The sequence below is a fragment of the Alexandromys fortis genome, unplaced genomic scaffold (genome assembly GCF_014885135.2).
Source record: "Alexandromys fortis isolate MF-2015 unplaced genomic scaffold, M_Fortis_MF-2015_v1.1 scaffold_106, whole genome shotgun sequence".
Lineage (NCBI taxonomy): Eukaryota > Metazoa > Chordata > Mammalia > Rodentia > Cricetidae > Alexandromys > Alexandromys fortis.
The window spans coordinates 146,240-172,846 of record NW_026067980.1 but is presented as its reverse complement, the minus strand read 5'-3'; the positions used below and the strand labels follow the sequence as shown (position 1 = coordinate 172,846).

Below are 26,607 nucleotides of genomic sequence, written 5' to 3'. Positions count from 1 at the left end.
GCTGCACTGGGGCATCTTGCCCAGTGGTCAGCGTCGTCGTAATCCAGGTGGAGACATCATGGTGTCCCATAATCTTCTTTGGAGACCAAAGGTCACTGCTAGGATCTCGGAATCTCTGTCCAATATAATAAGCTTTTAAATCATTATTTTAAATGCCATATTCTGCAGATCTCTGAAGTATGAGGACTGCCTAGAAATATCTTATCGGACAAACTTTGTTTCTAGTTACTTGTTTTGTCTTTGAAAACATACACAGGGAAGCAAATAAGACTTATCCCTGTAATTACTTATATCAGTACTTTAAGGATGACTGACTAACTTGTATTTCCTAACAGTTTATAATAAGTTAGCAGCTTTTATAAGACTAAAACCTTACATTCTTTCAGGTTTAGCCTTTAAAAAAATAATGATTTTGAGTTGAAGCTAATAAGAGTCATTCTGAAGGTAAAAACAGAACAAGTTTATTCCCAGAGGTCAAGGCTGTCTCCAGCCAAGGTGAGGAAAAGGTCCCAGGGTGAAATAGGAACAGGAACAAGCCTAGGGGCTAGCATTGCCCTTGACAAATTCTAAGGCACCACAGTCCAGAGAAGGGCCACAAGTTCCTTTTGCCAGAGGTGAGGAGGGCAACACCCTTCTTCGGAAGTAAGAACTTTCTCCAAGCAACTGAGGAACTGGGAGCTCCAACAAAAGCCTGACCTTGGGGAAAGGACTTTGTAGGTCTGTCTCTGTGAAGAAGTACAAGCTTTAGAAAACACACGTGTTTTCAATTGAAGTTTCTTTTAGTATCAATATAAAAAATTTTATGTGTCGATTGCGTTGGGGTGGGTTACTCAGTCTAGAGGTTTGTAACCCACCCTGCAATCAGTTATTCCAGGGTCTCGGAGAGGCGCTACCTGGAAGGGAATGAGCTAGGACAGAAGAAGAAGGCCAAGCAGATTTGTCAAAGCCCCCTTTATTAGGATCATGGTTGCTGCTTATATAGCCCCTGAAGGGTAGGGAAACTGGACTCTTGCCGCGTGTTCCAGGTCACGTAGGCCAGGTTACAGTCGGACAGGTAGGCCAAGAAGTCACGAGTTGCCACACCTGGTTCCCTGGATAGCTGGAATGTGAGGCGCATTCTGCTAACAGATAAGTTAATTGGGTGTGAGGCAGGTTCTCTCAATAGAACATAATTATGGGTGTGGGGTTCTCTGCAGACTCCCCAGGGTGATGGTTCCTGTAATGATTTTTAGGGGGGAAATGGCTTGTGACATTTATGTGACTCAGTTTATCCAAATACCTTAAACTTAGCAGAATTAGCAAAGACAAGGAGGCCAAACATACACCCTTACTTCTGAGCAGACCTTGAGTAAATGGAGACATTTTCTAGGCCACTGATTCTCAAGTTTTTAAAGCTTTCCCCATGTTGTGCTGACCCCCATTACAAAATTTTTCCCATTGTTATTTTATAGCTGCAGTTTTGTCATTGTTATGAATCTTAATGCAAACATATAATGTGCAGGTTGTCCTAGGCTACCCCTGTAAAATAGGTTTTTTTAAACCACTAAAGTGTAGCGACTCAATGGACTGAGAAACTGTTTCAAGCCCTTTGCCAGACTGCTTAGGCCATTGTCTTGCTGCATTACAAAAAATGAACATCCCAGTTTCTGGTTAGCATTTTGTGCTTATGGCTGTGACCCTAATTTTTAGCTTTTTATTAAGTCCAAACATTAACAACATAAAGCGTTTTATAAGCACAGATGTCCCACCGCCTTATAAATTTAAGTATTTTAAACATGTTTTAAAAAATTAAAATCTCTTAAATGTCTTCCTGTAATATCGAAAATAAAGTACCTCCTTGGTCCCATCCTCGACGGCACATACATAGCCTGTCTTTTAGACCTCAGCCTGCTCCATTTCACTGTAGCTGGGGCTTCTGGTGGCGATCACCTGGCACTGGCATTTCGAAAACTATTAAGGTCCATCCATGTAACTGGACTCTCTTTAGGACTCTAGTCCTGCCATACATTTGAAAACCTCAGTTGTCTCCGATGATCTTTTTATGTCTTTATAACCATTATCACCTAGGTGACTCCTAAATTAACAAAGTCTAGCTGGCAGAGTAAGGTACATTTTTGAGTATAAAAACATTGAGGTGCAACTTTAATACATTAAATCATATATATATATATATCTTGTTTTTTTAGAATGGGACAAAAGTCATCATACACAAATCTATCCCAATTTAAACTATCTTGGGGATCTGCTGTTCCCTCCTAGCCTCCTAGTTAGGCCCACTCCACGTGGTCACCTGTACTCAAGAGGGTGGTGAAATTATGCAGCATTCTTTTTTTTTTAACTCTAGCAAAATGGCGATCCAAAATTTAAAATGGAGCTGTAGAACTTTAAGACAATTCTGAGGCCATTACTGAGCCCTCAGTCTTAGTGCCTTAGTTCTCCCCGCCCCCGGGGAATCTAACCACTATGCACGCAGGGACTGAAATGTTGGGAACTTTCCATCTCCCTATGTCCTCGTGGATGTTCTTCAAATAGAGCTCTGTTCCTAGAATTGGGACAAGATAACCCACAGATTCCACAGATGTTTTGACTCTGTCCCTGGAAAGGGGTCAGAATGACCCCCATCTGGCAACCGCGCTCCAGCCCTGGCTCAGACCACTTGTGATTAGAAGCCCCCCTGAATAAGCCAATCCTAATAGTTGGAAAACAACCCCCGAATTCCCTCCCTTGTTTCTATGGCTTTTTGCTTTAAAAATAGCTTGTAACAGGCATTCGGGGTCCTTGGCATTGAATGCTAAGTGACCCTGCCGTGGCAGAATTAAAATTCTCTTGCTATTACATCAACTGCGGTGTGAGAGTGAATTCTTGGGGTGATTCCTCCTCGGTAATTGGACTCTAGGGTCCAACAGAACCATGCCTTATGGTTTCATTAAAATTACCCATACATACATTTTAAGTTATCAGTTCCCAGTGTGTAGGAGAGACCCAGCCAATCACCTTACTTGTAGGGCGGGGTCCCCCGAGGATATTTTTTACTTATAAAGATTGAGGGCGCGCACCCAGCCACCCCTTCTGCTTTCCTGTTCTCTGCTGGAACCTCTGGTTCTGTAAGTCTATTTCCCAATTAAAGCTGTATATATTATTACAATTTCTGTCTGCATTCATTTACGCCAATACACTAGTGTTACTAATTTACTTTTAACTAGTTTTATTTTAATTCTAACAGATTTTTGACATATATAACAAAATAAACTTATAAACCTGAAGCTACAGAATGTCCACATAAACCAAGTATAATTTTTTTTACTGTTCTGCTTTGTGTTCTTCTCCTTGTCATTGTGTTGGGCTCAGACTGACAGAGTGACAGGGTAAACTTTTAAATGAACATTGATCTAACAAAGAAAGAACCGTAATCCAACTCTATAGCTAGTTTTTCAATTAAAAAAAAAACAGCATAAAACAGTTTTAACATTATCTATACCAAAAAGTCATCTGAATTTCTGCTAAGTCAAATCCAGTAACTAGAGCTCAGAGATAAATTCTGAAGTCAGGCACATAAATATGGCCACAGCAGTGATGGGTGGCAGAGACAGCAAAAATATCCAAACTATTTCTGTCTCAGCTCCATGCTTGAAAGAAAACTTACATAGACAAACTTTCCAACAAAATAAGTATTGTCAGTTATTTGCAGGTATGAGAAACCACAGAAAACACAGTTCACAGCCTCTCCTGGCCTTCCATAACTTTCATATCCCTTTAATCCATTTTTCCTCTCTTCATTCTTTCAATCTCTTGCTTTCTTTCTCGCTTTCCAGTCTTTTTTGCTTTTTATCAAAGTCTTTCTCGGTTTTCAGACAAAATAAAAACTCTTACCAAAGCCTTTCAGTAGTTTATAATACATTGTATGGCTACAATATTTTAAACAAAACCAGAAACATGCATTAACAAAAATAACTTTAAATTTATGTCACATACAATCCTGTATGAGCATGAAACATCTGGGACTAATAGTAGTTAGTCTCATACCCTAGCCAATAGTAATTTGTAACCAGCCTCTCTAAATGGTGACAGATATTTATAACCTATTGGATCTGAATGACCAAAGGAGGAGGGAGGGAGGCAGAGAAGAGGATGGGCAAAAGAATGGTAGGATTTTTATTGTTCTATTTGGATGGGTGACTTCCTGCTCTCTGAGCTTGGTACATGGGACTGTTCCTAGGGACCCTTTCATGGATGTTTTGGCAAGTTTTCCTTCTGGTAAATACTTTGTTAATGTATTAAGGTGGGTGCATATGTCTTCCGGTTGTTTGTTTGCATATCTTCCCTCAGCCCTTAAAGATCAAGATGGAAATCCAAGTTTTGGTGCCTTTTTTGCCTGTCCCAGGGCTTTATTGCATAAGAATCAAAGCATATGTTTTCTCTCTGCAGTGATCCCAGGGCTCCAGGATGCTCCATGATGTGGGCTGATTCCCAACGAGGTTTTTCAGTCCTACATAGCTTACTTCAGCTTCCTCGATCCTAAATCAGATTCATTCCCCCACTACACCTCCTGACTTCAAGGGCCTTATTTCAGACTTGTGTGGCTGACCCCATGAACTCTTTCATTAGGCTCGAGGAGCAGACTACCCATTTCCCATCCTTCCTCGATGTGAGGAGGGAGAACTGCGGCACGGGCAAAAAAAAAAAAACCAAAACAAAACCCTTCAGAAATCCTCTCTTCTCCTGTATCCCACCCCTGCCCTGTGTCCTCGTGGTTTCAAACCATTTCCTTTGTAGATGCTGAAACGATGAGCTAGCAGCAGTGCAGTATCACTGTTTACATCCCGTCACAAGTGTAGTTGCTTAATTGTAAAAACTAAAAATAAAATTTTGCTCGCATATTTTGTTTGTCTCAGACTCGGCCATCTGACGGGTGTTTGCCAGTTGTAGGTACCACATTTTCAGTCAAATGCGGGTTAACTGGGGTCACGGCTCTGGGCCGACAGGATGGAGAAGAGTCAGAAAGAGTTGAAACTCTGACAAACAGTTGGTAGGGAAAGAAGGAAACCTTTCTTGAAGGAAAGCTAGTCATGAGCCTAAGCACTGTTGTTATGTGAGGGGTTCCTTTGAGACTGTCTTTTTGCTTCCCCTTCCCTTTGAGCCCTTCTGAAGCGTAGGGACCCATTCATTCTCTTAGCTGACTCTACTTTATCACTTTAACCTAGTCTCTCTTTGGGTCATTTCTCCTTCCAAGTTTGTTTCAAATTCCAGAAACAGAAAAGGTCTGTAGGCAAATTCCCTACGGCATAGGTAATAAGCAGGCTTGGTGGTGGGAGACCTGTAATCCCAACACCGAGGAGGCAGGGACAGGAGGGTGAGGGAGTTATCGCTCCAGAAAGTGATTTCAGGGGCTCCTGAGCACCGAAGCGTCACTAGCTTAGCACCTCTGATCATTAGAGAAGCCATTTATCTGTCTGCTCCTTTAGATTACTATTATTGCCCTTGTTTTCAGAATGAAGAAACTCAGAAGCCGTGTAGCCTCCCGTATAGGATGAGGCAAAAGTCTACCCAAAGGATGAGCACATAAAAGATGGCAGCGTGTTGGGAGAACGACAAGGGGCGGATGCTTGTGCCTCAACCTAGAGGATCACGTTCAAGCTCTTACAAACAAGACACACATGTCACATATGGTGAGGATTAATGGATTTCTATAAAGATGAGAAGCACTGAGGATGGGCAGAAGCACGAAGTAAGGCTGAGAGCTGAGATGATGACAGAATCCTTTTTGTCATCAAATAGAGCACGTTTGGGTTCCACGCCTACTGCTATCTGATAGGGGAAGGGGCAGGTTCAGAGTCTGAGTCAGACAACCAGAGAGAAAGCCGCTCCCTCCACAGGTAACCGCAGCAACCTGCCAGCTCTCCACCGGGGAATGGGCCCCAGGATGCCCTCTGGACAGCCGGGGATAGCTGACTTCTCTTTCCCAGAATGAGTGCTAAAACCAAAACAAAGGCAGGATGCAGCTGCTGCGGTCATTTCCTTGGTGCAGGCTCTCCTGAGAGATCCCAGCGGACACCAGAGGGGGTGGTCTCAGGCCTTCCCTCCCGTGTGAGAGTGTGGGCAAAGGACTCAAAGGTTCTGAACAGGGCATAGAGTTTCCTCTTCCTCACAGGGTAAGATAGGCTGTGAGCGATTTTAATTTCTGTCCAAAAGTTCTCCATCCTCCTCACTGTCCCCTCCACCACTAGCTCTAATGGAGGCAGATGGCGAGATGGGAAGACAACGTCGAGGTTGCCAACAAAGATGACTGAAGGAGCAGCTGGCACGCTGGCTGGCATTTGATCAACTCATTTAATTTTGTTGTTATAGTGGGTTTTTTTCTTTCTTTTTCTCTTTTCTTTTTCTTTTTTGTTTGTTTTGTTTTTGAGAGAGGGTCTTACAATGTAACTCTGGCCTCAAACTCACTATGTAGACCAGGCTGGTCTTGAACTCACTGAGTTCTGTCTGCTTCTGCCTCTCTGGGATTTAAGGCATGCACTTCCACACCCCGAATAATAATAATAATTATTATTATTACTACTACTTCTATTATTGAATGGCCTTTTATACTTTGATTACTAAGCCTCTTGGCACTGATGGTAGCTGTTTCTTGTCTAGATCTGGATGGCAAACACCTTGGGGGAACAAGATCAGAAGAGAGAAAGAGCCTGGGTACTGGAAAGGCTGTCCCAGAGAAGCCTGCATTAAAAAGTTGGGACATTTGTAGCTCAGGTATCCAACCCAGGGTTTTGAACATCCCTTCTCAGAATTAGGCAAGTGTCCTTTGACTTCCACAATGGAACCACCGTGAGTACTCTTGTGCAAGTATACACATACACACACACATATTAAATAGTAATCCATAAGAACAGAAAAGCATGTCAGTTGTGGTTAATAAACTCAGAAGGAAATGAGAACTTGCATGTTACTGAATGTCTTTGGAGCAGAATGAAGATGGGAGGGTAGAGTTATATTGGTTCTCAGCCTTTGCCGTGAAGCTTAAGTGAGGAGGGTGTGATCCTGAAATGGAGTAAGGTTAGCTCTGGTGCAGTTAGTATGGCCTGCCACTCAGATGCTCCAGAGTGGCTCTGTCTGGCTACATGGGGACAAGGGGTGTCTCTGGGTGAGTCTGGCACAGAATCTCTGACCTTTATAGCAAGAAACAAGAAACTCACACTAAAACCTCTCCCTAAGTTGAAATCATAGTCAGGATTTTGAAGATATTAAACTCAGTAGTTAATAGAATTTTGAAAGTCGTTTTAATATTAGAGAATAAATTCATTATGAATGATTACAACTTGACTCTAAAATTTAGTTCTAAAGCACTCACTAACTTCAATGAATTCAATTACAAACAAAACACCCACATACGCTGGGATGAGTACTTAATTTCTGTGCAGTCTAAATTCACTTCCGGAGAGAGTGTAAACTGACAAACAGGCAGCAGCAACAGTCTGCTTCTCTGCTGAATTATGGAAGAAAGGACACACCAGAGAACTTGCTTTTGTTTACAAACTACTGTGCAAACTTGCAATCGCTTACGAGCTGTCTAGCAAAATGGAAGTCCACAGCACCACACTTGAGGGGCGTTTCTTTAAAAACCACAGAAGCACGAGGGGACACCAACAGATGTGTCTCAGGTTTGTCAATGAGCTGAAGAAGGAAAGATCCAGGAGGAACCATCCTGGAGAGCAGACACTAGCTGCCCACCCCACCCTCCACGACAGTGGTCTCTGGGGTTCCGGGGCTCACAGAAACGTGAAAATTGGGTGTCTTGGGGGTCTCTGTAAGATCGCGGAGGGCCTGTGGATCCTTTAATCCCAAAACCACGCGGCTCAGAAGGCCTTTGAGTAGCTGCATCTCGCGAAGCAGGAGGTCCACTTTGGGCTGCAGAGCTTCGCGGGACTGTTCTACTGAAGTGGACAGAGGCGCGCAGACCTGTGGCCCGGCAGTGGGGACTTGGCCCGCAGCCAACTGCAGCCCCGCAAAGGTGCTGTTCGGGTCGGAAGTGACTGAGGGGACAGATCTGGACACCGGGGTCTTCCGGAAGGAAAGCGGCTTATCTCCGGGGGCTAAGGCTGCAGCCGGGACCGGAGCAGTGGTAGACGCCAGATCCAGGGCAGCGCCTGCAAGGCAACACGCCTGGTCACCGGTGACTGAAATCGTTGCCCCTAGTGTGGTGGGGGTAGGGATGGAGGTGTGTGGAGGACTGAGATGGGAAGGTGGGAATACTGCGGGAGGACTACGAGGCTCAGGAGGCAGGGCACCCGCAGTGCTCAGCTGTCACTCACCCCTCCCGGGGAGCTGCAGCCAGGGGCTGCGTTTCCGGACACTTCGAGTAGTGGTGGCGGCCTCGCACCAGTACGATTCGAGCTCCTCGACCTCGGGCTCAGGAACCATGTAGTCGGCGCCCCAGTCGAAGCGGCGGACTGGCCGGCTGTACTTGTAGAAAGCAAACTGCAGTGGCGTGTCCCGCTTCTGCGGGTGCAGGCGCGTCTCGCAGCGCAGCACCACGCGACCGCGCGCCTCCTGCGGGCTCAGCGTCCTGAGCACGGGTGTCTGGAACAGTTCTGCGGGGAGGGCGGCCCGGAGGCCAGGATGATCATTGAGTACGTGCAAGGAGTGATACCCAACCAGGGCCAGCCTGTCCACCGTCCTGGATCCCACTCTTTGCCTTCTCCAAGAGGTCTCCTCGCCGACCCAGAAAACAAGAAAGGATGGGAGAAAGAGAAGGGACAGAGAGACTGAGGCCATGGGGGTAGGCGGGGGGTGGGTGGGTGGGTGGGGGTGATGGGGACAATTTGAACGTAGGCAGGATGCTGACAGATGCTACAAGTTACATCCTAGCTGGTAATCAGCTGGCATTCTCTATATTTAAACGGGACAGCTGCGGTCCCTCTTCGTAGTAATATAGTACACCCTCAGACAAGTAAGAACTCAGCACTCCTACCTGATGTACGTCATAGGGAAGGAACACCTGCCTACACAACAGGCTGCAGAGGGCAGCCTACTACCCCTCCCCTTTCCAGCCCCAGAATTTTCCAGTGGTCGTCTCTCCCACCTTGCACAGTGACAGCCACCTTGGAGGAGAACATGGGCGCACTCTCCACTGGGATGCGCATGGTGCCGGAGCACTGGTAGTGACCGCTGTCACTAGCTCGTGCCTGTAACACCGTGTAGTTGGTACTAGAATGGAAGTATCTCACAGCCTGGCCATCATGGTAGTAGTGAAGTTTGTAGACGACTTTGTCGTACCAGCCACGGCAGCGCATCACCAGAGGCTCTCCCTCGAACACAGCAGCATAAGGTACTTGCAGAATTAGCCAGTCTGCAACAAACCCCACAGACACTGCTTACTCATCAGAAAAACCAGCCCTGTAGGGTATGGTGGAACACGCCTTTAGTCCCAGCACTCAGACAGGCAGAGGCAGGAGGATCTCTGTGAGTTCGAGGTCTTACAAAGTTCCAGGTTAGCCAGAGTGGTTACACAGCTGGCCTCCAACCCAAACAAGAAAACCCAGCAGGTCTCCCATTCTCAGCTTCCCTTAACCACTTCCCACCTCCCCTGCCCCCACATTCCCCCACCCCCACCCTGTTTGCACTCCCAAACCCCTTTCCTGTTTCCTGGTCTGGTGACTAGCACCTGGAATCCCCACGGTGCAGAAAGCTGAACAGGAGGAAGGAAAATGGTACCAGACAAGCAAAGATACCTCAGATTGGTTCCGGTCTCAGAGAGCCTGCTTTTACAATCAAGCTTAGTCCCTACAGTATGGCGTCAAGGCCTTCCTGACCGAGACCTGATAGCCTTTCCTGTTTCTCTTTTATCCACCTCACCACTTCCCAGCCACACTGAACTGCTCAGAAAATTAGCTCTGTACAGAGCCCAGGGCCCTTGTAAGCGGTTTCATCAATTCAAAAGACCCTGCTTCTTGGCGTAAATTGAGGCCTACTTGCCCTGCATGCCTGTGTTTAGGCCTTATCTTCCAAAGAAAAGGTCTCTAAGAACAGCCTTAGGTATCTCCTACAGCACCCTGTATGTACCCATTCGTCACTGTCACCACCACTGCAACCATCACAGCCACCGCCTCCACCACCACCACCTCCACCGCCTCCACCTCCACCTCCACCGCCTCTACCACCACCAATGCCACTGCCACCACCACCTCCACCACCATCACTGAAGTCAGCAGTTACTATCCTAGATGCCATTTTAGGTTTTATACATTTTAAAATTATTTATTTATTCTTTCATTCATTTGTTTGGAATTGCGTGTCATGCCTCTGTCTGTATGGCTATGTGTTCTTGAGTGCAGATGCCAGAGGAGGCCAGAAGAGGGAGTCATATCCGCTGGATCTGAAGTTACAGGTGGTTGTGGCCTAATTCGGGTGCCGGGAACTCAACTCCAGTTCTCTGCAAGAGTATTTATTATGTATACTTAACCACTGAGCCATCTCTCCAGGCCCTGCTTTAGGTATTATACACTGAAAAAAGAATCCTGCAGGCCAGGTAGACCTGTAATTCGAGCACTTGGAAAGCTGAAGCAGGATTAAAAGCCAAGGCATGCCTGGGCTTCAGATGGAAATTCTGTCCCCCAAATCTTTGCAAGGCACAGTCATAGATTCTGTGGCGTTCTCAATCTGTCTGTGGCCACTGTCTGTGGGCATCCCGGCTTCCACATGGGCTCAGACAGGAAACCTCTAGAAGTGTTAAATGATAATTTGAACATTAATCAGTGTTCTTTAGATGCTTAATAAAAATCACTGCCTGCAAAGGTAAGATCATCTGTCTTCCATACGAAGCAACTAATCGTGTATCTTAATGAGTACATTTTTATCCTGGTTTATTTGCTTCCTGCTTCATCAGGAAGACAAGGGGTCTTTTGGGGCTAGGAAAACTTTACTGCAGTTCTCCGTCTACTCCAAAGACTCAAAGTGGCACCGTGTGACCTTTTTCTTGTCCTTTAGCATAGCCTGGTGTCTGCCCAGCCAGGAGGGCCAGTATCACTAGGAACAACACTGTGTCTTCTCCTCCTCCCGTGTTTAGATCACTCACCATTAGACACAGAGAGGTGGATGGGGTCACTGACGGGAGCTCCCCGTGTTTGACATCGATACACCCCTGGCGTCTGCACCTCAATGCTCTTCTGGTGGGAAGGCAGGAGGACATGGCCCAAATACCAGAGAGTGCTAATGGGTCGGAGCTCGAGCAGAAGGGGGTGGTACCCGTCACAGCGCAGCGTTACTCTCTCGCCCTTGAAGATTGTAGTCCAAGGTGGCTGTAGAGACAATATGGGCTTCTCCAGAGTAGCTGGGGGTGTGGGGCATGGGGCGGGATGAGGAAGAAAAGGAGAGTGAGGTGCCTACCCAAAACTGAAGCCTGAGGTTGGGAATTCTTAGAAAACACCCGTTTCTGGGACCCAGTCCACATCTGAACCCACCCTGGCGAGAAGGGAGACCACAGTCATGGGACTCCAAACAAGGATTCTATTAATCAGAGCCGTTTCTGTCTATGCACAAGAAGACTTAGTCACCAAGATTGAGCAAGACTGGGGAGAAAGCACCATCTCAGGACAGCCGGGAACTGGGGCGTTTGCCCTACTGGAACTTATCAAAACTTGGATGAGAGATGTAGACGACTCACCAGCTTGCCCACTGCTTGGAGCTGCAAAAGCAAGCAAGAAAGAAGAAGGTAAAGAATGTTCTCTACGATAGGAAAGACTCTTGATCCCAGGAAAGACTGAATTGTCTCAAAGCCTGTTTTCCTTTGTCCAGGCCAAATCACCCAGCTCTGAGAGAGCTACCCCAGTTTCATCCTTCCAAAGCAGATGCTGAGCCATCCGAAACCAGAGATATGCAGAGCCAGATCTCTTATCCCACACACCCTGCCCTGCCCTACCCCGTTCCCCAAATCCTACTTATGCTACCGCAGCATCACCAGCTCACCTAGAAGCAGGAGGGCTGCAAGGGTCCACATGATGAGTCTGCCTGCAGCAGCTGTAGAAGATCGAGGATACGCTGGCACGGAAGAGGGACAGAGGGGGGAATATGGCAGCTAGGAGCTGATACTGAGACCTAGGAGACGCTGTTGCTTCGTCTGTCCATTCCGACTTCTTGAAGATGGTGGAGTAGAGAAAGCAGGACATCACCTGAATGCGCCACTCACTTATCCCTAGCACCAGGCACTGTCCCAGTGGCTGCCTCTGGAGCCATGTCCCAGCTCAGTGCAGCCTGGACTTCTACAGGGAGGGCCTATAGAGCAAGCTGTGCCTTCTCTAGCACACGAGAACCCCATAGAACCCCAGGCCCCAACAGGTGCCTTCCGTATCTCATTCTCACTCTCGTCCTTTCCCTGCCCAGCAGTCCTGTTGATGTCCACAAAGCCCACCTTGTTTCTGCCTGATTCCTGAGAGGTCAATGCTGAGTTCCCTGAAGCAGAGCTCACATCCTCCCGCAGAATGAGTAAACAGAAAGGAATGATTCAACCCTCCTGCCATGCCCCTGCTGATCTGTTGTTCCCCAGTCAGAACTAGAAGTGTAATGTATTTTCTCCTCTTTCTTTCCTGGAATCCGAAACCCTCAGAAATCAGAAAAGCCTTCTCTTCTAGTTCACAATGATCTCACCTTATAGCACCTCCATTCCCTTGTGCCTGTCTTCTCTCCTTCCCCCAGGCCCTAAAACCCCTCCCCAGCCGCCTCTTAGTCCTCAGGGCTTGTGACCTGGAAGAAGAGTCACTACCTCAGCCCCTCAAAGGCGGCTCAGATCAGACCTCTGTGCTCTGGTTCTCCTGCACTCTGAGCCACGTGACCACACCTGAGCAATGGGGAGCCTGAATTTTCATGTAAATATTTGATGAAGTTTCCAGCCCGATAGCATGTCTCCCTGAGCTCTATCCTGCCCACACTTGCTGCTGTTTAGAACCAGGACACCTGCTTTGCTTGGAACTCTAGCAGGAAGGAGATGGGGGATCAGATCACCAAGATCGCATCCCCCAATTTTGCTCATGCACCAGGCGTTCCTCTGAGAATTCCCTGATATTTTAGGTGCAGCATGCTTTCTCCTGTGAAAATGCAAATGTCTCTGAGGATAATACGGCCAGTTGTTTAAAGTATGCTGATGCTTTTGGATCTTGCTTTGGGAGCAGGGTTTGATGGCGAGGTGGGGGTGGGGGGAGTGGCAGATAAGTAGGTCTGAAAAGTAGGAAACTATCTGATAAGGTGAGCAAGAGTTGGAGACAGAGCTGGATACAGAGAGCAGAGATGAATGCTCCCTTTAGGCAATGCTCTTATGCGTCCTGAACCCTGCCTGCTTCCTCATCTGCCTCCTCCTTTGGGATCAGTGTGGAACTCTGTCGTGGTATATTAAATAGGCAAAGATGTGTTACTTTTGTTTATGCTGAATTTATTTAATGATGTAAAGATGTGTTGTTGTTTCACCTTGCCTGCCTAAGGCACCTGATTGGTCTAAAAAAGAGCTGAACAGGCAATATAGATAGGCAGAGAAAGGATAGGTGGGGCTTGCAGGCAAAGAGAATAAATAGGAGGAGAAATCTAGGCTTGAGAGAGAAGAGCGAGGAGAAGAGAAGGGCTACACCCAGGGCAAGAAGCCAGGCGACTGCTGGCCAGTCAGACAGAGAGACAGTAAGAAAGCAAGAAAAGCTCTGAGGGGAAAAGTAGATAAAGAGAAATAGGTTTATTTAAGTTGAAAGAGCTAGCCAGAAACAAGCCTAAACAAGGCCGAGCATTCATAATTAATAAGACGTCTCTGTGTCATGATTTGGGAGCTGGTTGGTGACCCAAGGAAAAAGCCTGGTACAGGATTCATCATGTCAGCCACAGCTGGTCTCCATGGTCTGACTTCTTTCTGCAAGGCCTCCACCTCTACGACAAGAGTGCCATACACCTGACAGCTGTCCTTACTGCACATACAAGCGGACTCTGTTTTGGCTTCTCGTAAGCCAGAACAAAGATCTCAGCTCCTTTACCATATTTCAGAAGAAGTCTGATCAAACCATAAATTCATTCGCTATGTAGTCCTGTGAACTCACAGGAATCAATCACAGAGCCCTTTAACCACACAGATAATGCCCAGAGTTTGACCTGAAAACAACCCGACCAGCACTTGTTTATTCTATGCTTTCCTCCGAATTTCTCCCAAGTCGGTCTTCTTCCTTTGCACATTGCCAAGTCCTTTAGTATGCAAACAAATTTGGAAATTTTTGTTGTTAGGGTTTTGTTTTTCCCCTTTAAGGGCCTTGTCATACTGCCTGGCTTCGTCTCAAGCTCTAAAGTGAGCTCCAATGTTCCTCTTTTCCTCAGCCCTCTACGCGGTGGGACAACCAGCGTGCATCACCACACTGGGCTTGAGTAATTCTTTGACTTCTTTGAAGTCTGTCCCAGCAAAATTTCCTGGCAAGATATGTCACGATTTGGTAAGGACTGTGGTAAGTAGACTGCTCTCAGAGACGACGTGGGGTAAGGAGAAGAGCTCACATGTAGGGAGTGCACCAGTGTGTGACCGGTACCATGTTCATACTTCACACGTATGGAAAATTACTTCATTCACTCCTCACGGGGGTCCTCAAGGGAGGGATTATTACTAGTTCTGTTTTACAAATGAGGAAACTGAGGTGACAGAAAACAGGGATGCTTGGGGAGAAGCACACTCCAAAATCTGTTCTTAAGTCCATCTATGGTTAGGGGTCCACGGTGCTGAGCAGGGAAGGCTGTTGGTCTTCAGCCTTTGTAAGTTTCCTCTCTCGGGTCCTTCTTTTCTTACTGTTGTCTTAACCATCGAGCCATCTCTCCATCCCCTATATGTTTATATATTGAATCTTAGGAAATATTTAGCATTAGTAATTTACATAAATGGTGTATTCTGAATGTTTTTCTTTATTTAAAACTAATTCCATGTAAACTTCATCCTTGCTGCTCTGTGTGCATTACATTTATTGCTTCATGCTTCCACCAAGTGGTCCTGTCCACTCCCTAATGCCCTGGCTGCCTCCCAATTCTCCACTGTTATAAATACTACAGTGAACTCCTTTGGTGCATACTGTGAGGGCTGAAGGGAAGAACTAGAACTTAGAAGCCTTAAAAATAAACCAGCACATAGTTCTTGTGCCTTCTACACTCAGATCCTTCCTGGAACTCTCCTCATAGACTCACCCAGTAGCAGGGCTCTTAACTGATTCAATATCTAATCGAGTTGACAATCAAGATGAATCATCACACCCTTGAAGATGCTAGGCAGCACCATAAAATTCATTTTGCCATCCGTGTGATCCTATTTCTTTGTTTCTTTGTAGTATATCAAAAGTGATCGTGTATGTGTTTGTTGTAAATTATTACAGGCTACATTGTAAAAAATCAAGAGCACAACAGGAGCACAGTGGGGAAAACAACTCCACGTAATGCAGGATAACGTGGTAGAATATGCATCCGCTAAGGCCTTAGTAACGTGATGTTTTTAATTCATCAACCAAAGGTCGCAGTAACCAAGGTTACTGCATCATTTGCAGGCTAGCGCTCATCATTTGAGAATGAACAATAGTAGAGCATGCATAGAACAAAGGAGTGTGACTACGAAAGTCGCAGGAAAGTGAATGTCAGAAAAATAGCTGTCATCCTTGCAGAGATTAGCATCACTAACGAGAAGGCAAACACATTGCGGTGAGATAGTAGAAAAGATGCTGGAGGGAGAGAGAGCTCCAAGTGCCCGAAGAAAAAGGACCTGAATAGAAAGAAGTTCCTGGGGACCCTGCTGGCAAAGGACTGTGTAGGAAAGTGTTATTGTAGACTGAATCACCCACTGTGATCATGATAAAAAGACAGCCTGACTACCTCCCAGCAGAACTTCATGCTGTCTACACGGTGCTGGCTTTGCAGGCATGCAGTGACAGGGGTCATGAAGGATTGCATTGAGTTTCCAGATAGAAGTCTGTGAAACAAGGCAATGTGTACCATGCATGGTCAGATTTCCTGTAGACAGCCCCTAAGCAAGCAATGGGGGATGCCGTGTAGGTGAAGCCGAATTGTACTGGAGACCTCAGGATGCTGGAGATACCAGATGTGGAACATCTGCCAGGAAAAGCTACAGGCACTGAGTGGAACTGGCCAAAGAGAGAGCCCATGTGTGCTGTAGGTATCAGGGCCACAGGGGTAGGGTTGCCCAAGCCCACTGAGGGTCACATTATGCCTCTGGACGCTGGGCATGGAGTGTGGTGGTTTAAATGAGATGTTCTCCACAGTCTGGGCATTTGAATACTTGGTCCCTAATGGGTGGCTGTTTAAGAAGACTTGGGAGGTGTGGCCTTGCTGGAGGAAGTACGTCACCAGGGCAGGCTTTGATATTCAAAAGGGTCATGACCTATTGAGTTCCCTTTCTCTTTCCTGCTCGTGCTCTCAGCCATCCCTGCCACTATGGCTGTGCTCACTGCCGTGGTTTCCTGCAATGATGGTGGTGGATTCGTATTCCTCTAGAACCGTATAAATAAATAAACCCTTTATTCCCGAGGTTGCCTTGGTCATGGTGTTTTATCACAGAAAAGTAACTGAGACCTGGAGCTATAGGACCTAGCGTTTTCCCCGCTGGGTTTCAGTCATTCTTTGGTCCAGTCCTTCCTTGCTTCCTCATTTTGGAATGGGAATGTTTTTCATGTGTCACCATCTATTGGGGACATGTTTTTCAGGGGTTCACAGCTAAGTTTTTGCTTTGAGTCTCAAAGGAGACTTGAGACTTTTGAATAACGTCAGGACTATTAGAACTATAGAGACTTTTGACATTAGACTGAATACTCTTTGTATTATGAGGTGGCCATAAGCCTTTGGGGCCAGGGATGAAATGCTAGGACTTGACGTCACAGGCTTATGTTTGGAATGTTCAGTGCTTGCATTTGGCACAGTTTTGCAGGCTGTGGAACCTCTTAAGCAGAGGAGCCTTCCTGGCAGTATTAAATAACATGGGGGTAGGCTTTAAAGGCTATACTTGCCCCTGTTTCTGACCATTTTTTTTTCTTGCCTGCCAAGATGTGAACATATACCCTTTCCCACCAGGGACTGAATCAGGCTACTGTGCTCCCCTGTTGTGATCGATAGCAGCCCTCTGAAGCTGTGAGCCAAGCTAAACCTTCCCTCCTTAACTTGTTTCTGCCATTCATTTCGGTCAAAGTGTACAAAAGCAGCTTCTTCAGTAGCTTTGGGGCTTTCTTCCGTAGAGATGCTGACCCTAATCATGAGGACTGTCCTTACTACCTAATCACCTCCCCAAGGCTCCACTTGCTCACACCGTTGCCTTAGGGATTACTATTTCAACATGGAGGGGGCAGCGCTAGGAGACAGCTCACAGCTGAGAGTGCTGGCTATTCTCTCAGAGGACGGGGTTCAGTTCCCAGCGCTCATCTCGAGCAGCTCATAACTGCCGGGAACCACAGCTCCAGGGAATCTGATGCCCTCTTCTGGCCTCCACGGGACTTCTACACATGTTGTATATACACACACAGACACATTAAAAAATTAAGATTTTAGCATAGATTTTTTAGAGGAGGAGGCACATAAAAATTCAGATCATAGGGCCAATTAAACACTAGTAATAGTCGTTGAAGGAGAGTAATTAGAAGAGATAAAGTGATTAACACCTAGCTTTTATTAGCCCTGCATTTATAGCTTTATCACTAATAAAATTTAGGGACAGGAAGTCTTTTATTGGCTGTTCTGTGCATTATAGGATGGTCAGCAGCCTCCTTGACGTGTAAATATCTTAACTTATTAAATTCTAGTAGCATATCTATCCTTTCCACCATGTGTAAAGCCCAAACATCTAGGGGATATTGCTTAATGTTTTCTGTGGGAATATAGGGAGGAAAAACTGCCCTCCCCCATTTGATATTGCAGTATTAAATCCACCGCCACTGCTTCTCTTTAAATTCTGTTCTAGGAAACAGAAAGAAATTCTTGGTCTAAGGTACAGAATAACCTTGTCATGGCAAAAGAAAATATACAGCTATAGGCACATTCTGGGTACCACCTTGTACGTGTTTATTTTCTCTCAAACAGCTCCATTATCCTAACAAAGTACCAAAGCAGCTCGCAGAACCATTTTTGCACGCACACAGTCCAGAAACAGCTGGAATTGCTTCATCGGTTGAGCATCACCGATGAATTAGTTTGCGTTCATTTGTCAGCAGCCTTCGTGACACCAGGCTTCAGGTAGACAGTCAAGTCCCTCAACTCCATGACCAGATGACCAAGGAGAACTTTTACGTCCTGCATTTGTTTGAGAAGAAGGCGCATCTGGTGATGGAAGTGGGGGTCGAAGGAAGAGAATCCCAGGTGTTCTGCAGAAGGAGTGGGTGGTGGAGGCAGAGGACCAGGGGGCTCCGTAGGAGGAGTCTCTGAAGCAGTTGGTTTCTGAAGAGCTGGATTCAAGATGGGAGGAAGCAGCAGGATTTAAGGGACCTGAATTATTATGGGCAGGAAGCATATACAAGTAAAGCCTGGCTGGGCATGATGGTGCGGACCTGTAATCTCAGTGCTCAGGAGGCTGAAGCCAAAGAAGCATTGCAAATGAAAGGCCAGCCTGACCTACACAGTGAGCTGTAGGTCAGCCAGGAATACAAAGGAAGACCTTATCTTAAAATAAATAAATAAATGAATAAATAGATAAAACCTATATAGGGATGATGTCTAACTCCGGCCCTGTCCTCACACTGTTAGCTACTTAGTGAGTCAGACACCTTCAGGGTCAAACTCCTATATGAATGTGTCTTCCAAGTGTTCTTTCTTTCACCTCCCCTAAAACTCTAGAATGAAACTCAGTATGCCCAGGGGTGTCCCCATCTATCACCTTAATCTTCCAAGCATGCGCTTCATTTTAGTGAGGCATGCCCCCAAATGTGCCCAATATCTTTTCTTAACACATGAGTTTAAACTGACCATGCTCAGAATACACCGCTTAATATCATTAAGAATGGGCCAACCCTTTCATGAGTAAAAATGTCTAATGAACCACCCCCCATGATTTCTTTGTTTGAGGAGGGCCTTGCTTTGGAAACAACGCCTGTCCTCTCCTCACCCGACGCTGGTTAACAAACCCTTCCCCACTCTCGTATGCTTCATCTATGCCTGTTTTGGTATTGAACTCAACAAGATGCGAACCCACTGTGCTTGGTCACAGACTCAACCTTCCCTCTTTTCTGAACGTGGCTGTGGTACCCACTGGCAGCCAGGGCTTGAGGACTCTTAGGTCCTTCCTAAGGCAAATTTTAGTCTCTGCTTGAGAAGCGTTAGCGAGGGAGCCCGCTATTAGACAGCCCGTCAATTCTCTCTCAAGCCAGAATTTAACTTCTGCAAGCTGGCCCTGGGCTCAGCCTTGTCTTGTGTGTGCCATCGGTCTAACTCTTCATCTTTGCTTCGGTCCTCTCTGAGCGGGTCCCCGAGACACCCGCTCTTCAGGATGATTATCATGAGTCCCTGCCATGTTTCACTTGGCACATTGTCAAGCTTTCTCATCAGCCTAGGCAGCTCCTTTTAGGTATGTCAGGTCAAATACGGTCTTCTTTTTTTTTTTTAAAAAAAAAAAAAACAAAAGCAAACAAACAAACAAACAAAAAAAAAAAAAAACCAGGGTTTATCTGTAGCTTTGGAGCCTGTCCTGGAACTAGTTCTTATAGACCAGGCTGGCCTCAAACTCAGACCTGCCTCTGCCTCTCAAGTACTGGGGTTCAAGGCATGCACCACCACTGCCTGGCTCAAATACAGTCTTCCTAATGGTAACTTGCAGAACCTGATAGACACTCTTCCTAGAGGTTGTTTGTTTGAGATGAGGTCTCACTGTGCCGTCCTGGCTGACCCTTTCTAGATATTATCTGCATTCTAGCTATGATGCTCCCATAAATGTTCATATTACATAGAATCCTGATCTCTATAGGGAGACACCAGGGCCAGCCCAGGTCTTGAATGGGTTTATTCCATGGTCTGAGGGAGACAGTCTCTTTCTGTGCCCCTTTCCATCACCAAGGACTTTGGATTACTGCCCCGTCTCTCCTGCATGCCCTCTTCATCTTCCTCCTCTGGGGTCTTGTTTCATATACACCCCACGGGCAAACATACACACTAACTCACCCTGCACCCGGATCTCCAGCTGAGAGCTCTGCTTCCACACTTGCCTGTCCTCAGTAGCTGCCTCGCACCAGTAGGAGCCGGAGTGCTCTTCTGAAGCTTTGGAGATCTGGAGTTCTGAAGAGACGTTCTCCATACTCAGTGACCGTCCATCCTTGTAGAAGGAGAAGAGGAGGCGGGAAGATGACCTCTGCAGGGACAGCTTTGTCTGACAGCTCAGGATCACTGAGCCTCCTTCGTGGAGCTCATTAGAAGGCGAGGCTTTGAGAACTGGGGCTGGGAACAATTCTAGGGAAAAGACGAGCAGTGAAGAAAAGTTTAGCCATCCTGTGCTCAGCAGACCCATAACTCCCCCACCTATTATTCTTTCCTCTGGTTCCATTAGGTAAGGGTTCTTTTCGAAAGGTCCCATTTGAACTTTTCAGCTTCTACCCCCTCCTCCTCTTCTTTTGTTCCCTTTTTATTTCTTTCCTCCCTCCTCTTTCTCTCCCTCCTCCCTTCTTTTCCTAATTCCCTCCCTTCCAGGCAGGACTAGAAAAGATCCATAAATGAGCAAATCTACAACAGCCTAGGTTCTGGCTCTGTGAGTACCAGGAAGCATAGATTTGGACGGTTCTGGTCTCCCTACTCCTTATCTACCACAGCAACACTCCTTCCAGCTCTCACCTTGGACTGTGATAGCCACAGGGGAGGCGGTCTCTCGGCCCCCAGGGCCAGGACTTCTGAAGATGCCACTGCAGTGGTAGAGTCCGCTGTCTGACATTTGCACCACATCGATAGAGAATTCTTTTTTAGGTCCAGGAGGACCCAGGGCTGAGCCCTCTCGGTAGAAGATGACCTGAGTCAGTGGCCAGTCTTGCCAGGCACGACAGTGCAGAACCAGTGGGTCTCCTTCAAATATGGCTGTAGCTGGACTTTGGAGGATCAGCCAGTCTGTAGCCCAGAGGAAGAGCGGAGTGTCATCCAGGTCCCTCAGGAGGTCCAAAGTAATTCTCTTAACAGATCCCCTAAACTTTCCAGGGCACTCTCAGCTCTGACTGGCCCACCTTAATGTTCCCTGTCCCCTTGAACTTAACTAACAGTGGCAAAGCCTTTTTTTTCTCTCTGCCCTCCCCCTCTAGTCCCAAAGTATGCTGGTAACTGGGGCACAGCTTTTGCTTAGAGATTGGACTTAGAGTTATGGATGGCTCACCACACCTCCTCACCCTGTCCTGCGCCTTCACGATTGACCCAATGTCGAGGGAAGAACAACTCTAGGGGCTAGGACTGAGGACATTCTGTCTCCTGGAAGCTGAGGATGGGAAACTGAGTACTTCCACCTATGCCCGGCTCCCGAAGGGTCATTTCCTGACTAGGCCGGCGATCAGGAGTAGTTTGAGACACTGCTCAGAGCTTCTTGGGACCTCACCATAGGAAACGATGAGATGGAAGGGTTTGCTGAACTTGTAGCCCTTGACCTGGAAGTCAGCGTCGCCGGGATGGATCACATCCTCCTCTTCCTCATCAGTGTGGCAGCTGCTATGGTCAGGGCTGACAGGTCCTTCACACTTCAGAGTCTCTGAACTGGCAGCTGAGGAGGGATGGCCCAGGAAGAGCCAGAAAATGATGCTGCAACTTGGAGAGAGGCTAGGAATGGCCCTCCACAAGGACTCCTCTTCTGACCCAGGGAATGAACCGTCTGGTCAGGAGAAGAGGAAGGTATCCAAACCCTTCTAAGAGACTCCTTCGGCCAAGTGGCCGTGATCTTGGCTCACTGATGTTCAGGCCTCCCAGTAAAAGGACTGTGGTTTAAGGAAGTGGGGGGCCGTGGGAATGAAAGAAGAGCGAACTCACCAGCACAACATCCAGCTGTTGGGTGAGGAAACCAACGGACAATGACAGCCATGACCCCACAGCAGGTAGTAGAAGGGAAGATGTACATCAGAGTATAGCATCCGCCGGGTGCTAACCGCGTGCCACACACTGCCGTCGCCTGCAGGCTCTATTTAATCCCCAAGAGCCTCTCAGGTAGTGACCCCGCCATCCTTGGACCATTTTTGCCCTTGCTGATGTTTTATGCAGTGTGCGGCACAGGCTGACCTTGAACCTGCAACTGTACTCCTGCCTCAGCCTCTTAAAGTACTAGATTATAGGTGTAAACTACAATGCCTGGCTTTCCATCCCATAAACTTTAGAGAAGCAGGCCTACAAAATCAAATTTAAAAGAGTGTAAAGAAAGACTTGGGGTGGGGGTTCACTGGGGAGATAGCTCAGTTGGAAAAATTGCTTAACTTGTATCTAGGAGGATCAAACATAGCCTTGTAAGTCCCAGTGCCGGGAGTTAAAGACAGGAGATGCCCAGTGGTTGCTGGCCAGCCTGCCAGCTATCCTGGGCCACTAGGTGATGACTAGGCCAATGAAAGACCTTGTCTAAAAATAAATAAATAAAATGGAAGAAAACACCTCTGGAATGACGTTTGAAGTTGTTCCCTGAGCTACACTAACACATGTATATATATGGATGTACACCCACACACATACAAACATGCATCCCACACATACATGCATGTAAATTAAAAAGGAATGAAGGAAGGGAGGGGAATAGGGAGGAGGGAAGACAGGTAGGCAAGCCTGGTGGGAGAATATCTGCCTAGCCTGCTTGAGGCCCTGGGTTTGATTCTCAGCAACAGCACCACCCCAAGAGTCAAGAATGGAGCAAGAATGTCAGATTTAAGTTCAAAAGGACTTAAATTTTACTTCAGTGCCCAAACATAGCTTATTTCAGTCCTTTGACCTTCCTTGGGACATCCGGCCCCCATTCTCTTTTTCCCTAAACTTACTTGACTCTTTAGCCTTGGAATATGTTGTCTACACACGTTTTCTACATATGCCCCTCTTCCTTCCTTGCTTCCCCTTTCAACTCTTCGTTTTTCTTTTCTTTTTCTTTCTCTTTATTTTTCAAGACAGTGTTTCTCTGTATAGCCCTGGATGTTCTGGAACCTTCTATGTAGACCAGGCTGGCCTTAAACTCAGAGAACTTCCTGCCTCTGCCTCTGGAGTACGCCACCATCACCTGGCCAAACCTTTGTTTTTTTTCTGTTATCTCTTACCTAAATGTCCTCTACCCTTGAACTTCCCCAGCAATGGCAACGCTTTCTCCATCCTCCTCTCTCCAGCTAAGTATTTATAGTTAGGCTGTACTGGTAACCTTGGAACAATTCTTTGTCTCCAGGGTGAATCCTGAGAGTCCTCCCCACATCAGTCTCCCTCTTAGGGCGATGACTGACCTGGGATAGATAAGTGTCCTTTCTCCCAGCTCTGACCGCTCTTGTCCCCTTAGCCCTTCTCTTCCTCTCCCCGCCCCATACTCCTGTGCGCCACTCCACTCTCTCCTGCCCCAGGCACCTCTGTTCTCCTCTGCTCCCAGTGGACTTCCCCATCAAGTCTACTTCCTAGTTCTCAGCGTTTCAGTACCCAGTGTTTCCTTTGCGCCTCTCACCCTCTTCTGTTGTGCTACCTTTTTTCAGTTCCTTCACTGTCATAAGACTACACTCAGCCTTCTCTTGTTTTGTTTCTCTAAAACAAAAGAAAACTCCAGGGCTGAAGAGTTGGGTCAGCTGTTACAAATACTTGCTGCTCTTGCAGAGGACCCAAGCTCGATTCCTGGCATCCACATGGTGGCACACAACCATCTACAACTACAGTTGCAGGGGATCCGACTTCCGTTTCTGACCTCTGCAGGCATCAGGCGTACACGTGGAACATAGATACACACAGATGAAACAGTCACACTTAATGTTAATTGATTTAAAAAACGTTAAAGCCTTGTTAGCATAGCTGGCATTGCCACTCAATAAACCTTATGTGGTCCTATCAAAGGTATTATCATTCTCTCTTTTTTAATTTAATTTTATTTTATTTTTTCAAGACAGAGTTTCTCTGTAGCTTTGGAAAATGTCCTGGAACTAGCTCTTGTAGACCAGGCTGGTCTCAAACACACAAAGATCCGCCTGCCTCTGCTTCCCAAGTGCTGGGATTAAAGGCGTGCGCCACCACCGCCCCGTCTATCATTCTCATTTTTACAACAGAGAAAAGGGAATTTAGATATATTAAAAGTGATTTTTGTTTGAACAGGATTTTGCATCCTGACCATCCCTGGAAGGTCTGGCATTTTCAGTATAACCCGGGCTGACCTGAACTGGGGGCAATCTTCCTGCCTCAGGTTCCCTAGTCCTGAGATTACAGGCACACACTACTTTGTTCTACCGCAAGTGACTTTTTCAAAGTGATACATAACTAGTAACTAGAAAGGGGGCTTGAAATTAGAGTATGTGATTCTAAGACCATATATAGTTCTTGCTACAAAACTCAAATCCCCGAGCCTCCCACAAATAGCTCTCGGTTTGGTGGAAGAAAAAACACGTGAAAGGATCATTGCAGGGTGTGGATGCAAGCAATAAGAACAAAGTGTCTCAGGCAGACACTGGGGCAGAAAGGGGGTCCCACAGGGTTTCTTGGGGAAAATGCTACCAAGGTGGTATAATTACCTAGAAGTTTAAAAAAAGAAGGGAACTGGGGAGCCATGGCAGAGTTCATTGCAGATGGAGCTAAAAATACATACACAAAGCCTTGGGAGCAGATAAGAACCTGGGTTGTGAGTAGAAATATGGGTTGGTTGAACCTTTGTCAGAGTAGCAGTGGGAAGGCTCTGGGGATGGTGGAAGAAGGGGCTGAAGAGGTTTAGTAGATGCCAGGTTTGGGACTTCATGTGCCATGACAAATGCTTGAATTTTAGAAGTCACTCTGGGTGCAGAATGAAAATTCGTTTCAAAGAGACAAGGCTGAGACACGATTAGTAAGGAAGTCATTGCACAACTTCAGTCACAGATGATCGAGGCTTGTCCCAAGAAAAGTATTTGTAGTGGTTCAGGGAAGGAACTGGTTGTGAAAGCAATTTAGAAGGTGAAATTTGCCAAAGTCGAGCCTTCAGAGTACGTTAAAGAAGGAGTTCAGAATGCCTCTTGGGTTTCTAGCTGAGATCCCAGGGGAGTCCCAGTGCAAGGGACTGAGATCAGATAAAGCAAAAGATGAATTAAAAAAAGTGAGGGTCTGGAGGACAGATGAATTCATCTCTGGTCACGCTGTGTTGGTACCTGTGACACGCACAGGTCCAAATGTCTTGTGTAAGGCTTAATACTCAAACACAAAAGTCAAAAGCGTGCTTAGAGCTGGGAGCGTGTCCTGGGGCTCTAAAACAGACAGCTGCTGCAGCAAAGCCATACAGACACACTTCTGCAGTCTCCCTAGGAGACTGTGCAAGAAAGAAGAGGGGGAGGGGGAGGGGGAGGGGGAGGTCAAAGTGTGGAGAACTCTGGAGCTCACAGGAGGGAAAGAAATCTACTGACGGACCACAAGACAGCCGAACAGCATACAGAGAAAAATGGACCGGAGTCGGGAAAACAGAGGCTGCAAGAGAGACTAAGCCGTCAAAGAAATCCATCCGGGTAAAATCTGAAAAGCTTGCAACAGCCTCATCAGTGCAGAGGCCCCGGACGCGGTGGAAGTCACGCTGCAAGCACTGAGACGTGAGGGAGAGACAGCAAGCCCACGCAACGCTTCCAAGGAAGTTGTACTACAAAAACAAGAGATAAGATTTGCGGCTGGCAAAGGATTCATAGTCAGAAGGGACTTTCAGGATGGAAAATATCTGAATTTTTCTATTTAAAAAGAGAGCCATTCTGTCCCGCACACCAGACTTGTCTTCTATCTGTCCTTGTCCCACCTAAACAGGGATTCTTTGAAAAGCCAAAGTCAGTCCATTTTCTAACCTTTGAGGGCTTTTCTTCCCCCTCAACATTAGGCCTGTCTCATTTCCACACCAACACTCACACATTCCTTACCTGGGAACATCTGGGTTGCCAGGAGCACTGCAGGACAAACATAAAGAGCCCATGCCCCCAGGACACAGCTCAGCTTCATGGTGATGGTGTTTGTATCTCCCACAACCCCAACATACTGATTTTCTTCTACACGAAACCTCTCAAATTAGAAAAGAGGAAATAAATGTAACTGTCTTGTCTCCACACACCTGGGGCCTAGTCTGAGATTGGCTCTTCTTACTCAGGTTGGACCAGGTTGGTTCTGATGTCATCTTCACTCTCCCGGTTGTAGATGAAATGCTGGGTCTCTCAACTGTTACAGAGAAATTTTTCTTTTCTTGTTGAGCTCAGGGACCTTTCGAAATGTGTTATTGATTGATGGTCAACTGGCCTTCATATCACATCTGGAAAAGGTCCTCATGACAGCTCGCTGGAGACAGGAAGTGGAAAATTAATGGAAGAAAACCACTGGGCCATGAGAGATGTGATATGGAAGTGTCCTGCTCCGAGCTTTACTTGTGTCCAGGAATTAAAATATGGCAGGAGACCTGCCGGGCGGTGGTGGCACATGCCTTTAATCCCGGCACTCGGGAGGCAGAGGCAGGAGGATCTCTGTGAG

At 46.7% G+C, this 26,607-nt stretch overlaps 2 protein-coding genes across 7 annotated transcripts; both read right to left on the bottom strand.

Moving 5' to 3' along the window:
- Positions 1-7,257: 7,257 nt before the first annotated feature.
- Fcrlb (Fc receptor like B) lies at positions 7,258-12,804 on the bottom strand. 5 transcript variants are annotated; one of them, XM_050158074.1, is made up of 7 exons: positions 12,637-12,804; positions 11,959-12,125; positions 11,547-11,677; positions 11,069-11,291; positions 9,077-9,343; positions 8,307-8,585; positions 7,258-8,141 (listed from the first exon to the last, which is right to left on the bottom strand). In XM_050158074.1, the coding sequence occupies exons 2-7, from the start codon at positions 11,987-11,989 to the stop codon at positions 7,714-7,716; spliced, it is 1,359 nt and encodes a 452-aa protein (XP_050014031.1). In that variant the 5' UTR covers positions 11,990-12,125; positions 12,637-12,804; the 3' UTR covers positions 7,258-7,713. The 5 variants fall into 5 exon arrangements, with proteins under 5 accessions (XP_050014031.1, XP_050014032.1, XP_050014034.1 ...); XM_050158075.1 differs by having other exon boundaries at positions 11,959-12,030; XM_050158077.1 differs by having other exon boundaries at positions 11,069-11,323; positions 11,657-11,677; positions 11,959-12,030; positions 12,637-12,802.
- A 5,243-nt stretch (positions 12,805-18,047) lies between these two features.
- Positions 18,048-26,315, bottom strand: Fcrla (Fc receptor like A). Of its 2 annotated transcripts, none has more exons than XM_050158220.1 (5): positions 26,010-26,315; positions 21,539-21,700; positions 20,797-21,063; positions 20,134-20,418; positions 18,048-18,428 (listed from the first exon to the last, which is right to left on the bottom strand). In XM_050158220.1, the coding sequence occupies exons 1-5, from the start codon at positions 26,086-26,088 to the stop codon at positions 18,184-18,186; spliced, it is 1,038 nt and encodes a 345-aa protein (XP_050014177.1). In that variant the 5' UTR covers positions 26,089-26,315; the 3' UTR covers positions 18,048-18,183. The 2 variants fall into 2 exon arrangements, with proteins under 2 accessions (XP_050014177.1, XP_050014176.1); XM_050158219.1 differs by lacking the exon at positions 26,010-26,315 and adding an exon at positions 21,964-23,426.
- Positions 26,316-26,607: the final 292 nt, after the last annotated feature.

What these genes read in the sequence shown, in the direction of transcription:
- Fcrlb (XM_050158074.1), bottom strand. Translation starts at nt 11,989, where the DNA reads ATGTGGACCCTTGCAGCCCTCCTGCTTCTAG. An exon ending in TGCAGCCCTCCTGCTTCTAG is followed by an intron (nt 11,678 to 11,958) that starts GTGAGCTGGTGA and finishes TTGCTTTTGCAG; the next exon opens with CTCCAAGCAGTGGGCAAGCT. An exon ending in GGTGGCTGTCACTGTGCAAG is followed by an intron (nt 8,586 to 9,076) that starts GTGGGAGAGACG and finishes CCCTCCCCGCAG; the next exon opens with AACTGTTCCAGACACCCGTG.
- Fcrla (XM_050158219.1), bottom strand. Translation starts at nt 22,051, where the DNA reads ATGTACATCTTCCCTTCTACTACCTGCTGTGGGGTCATGGCTGTCATT. An exon ending in TGTGGCTATCACAGTCCAAG is followed by an intron (nt 20,419 to 20,796) that starts GTGAGAGCTGGA and finishes TCTTTTCCCTAG; the next exon opens with AATTGTTCCCAGCCCCAGTT. An exon ending in GCTGGAGATCCGGGTGCAGG is followed by an intron (nt 18,429 to 20,133) that starts GTGAGTTAGTGT and finishes TCTTGAATCCAG; the next exon opens with CTCTTCAGAAACCAACTGCT.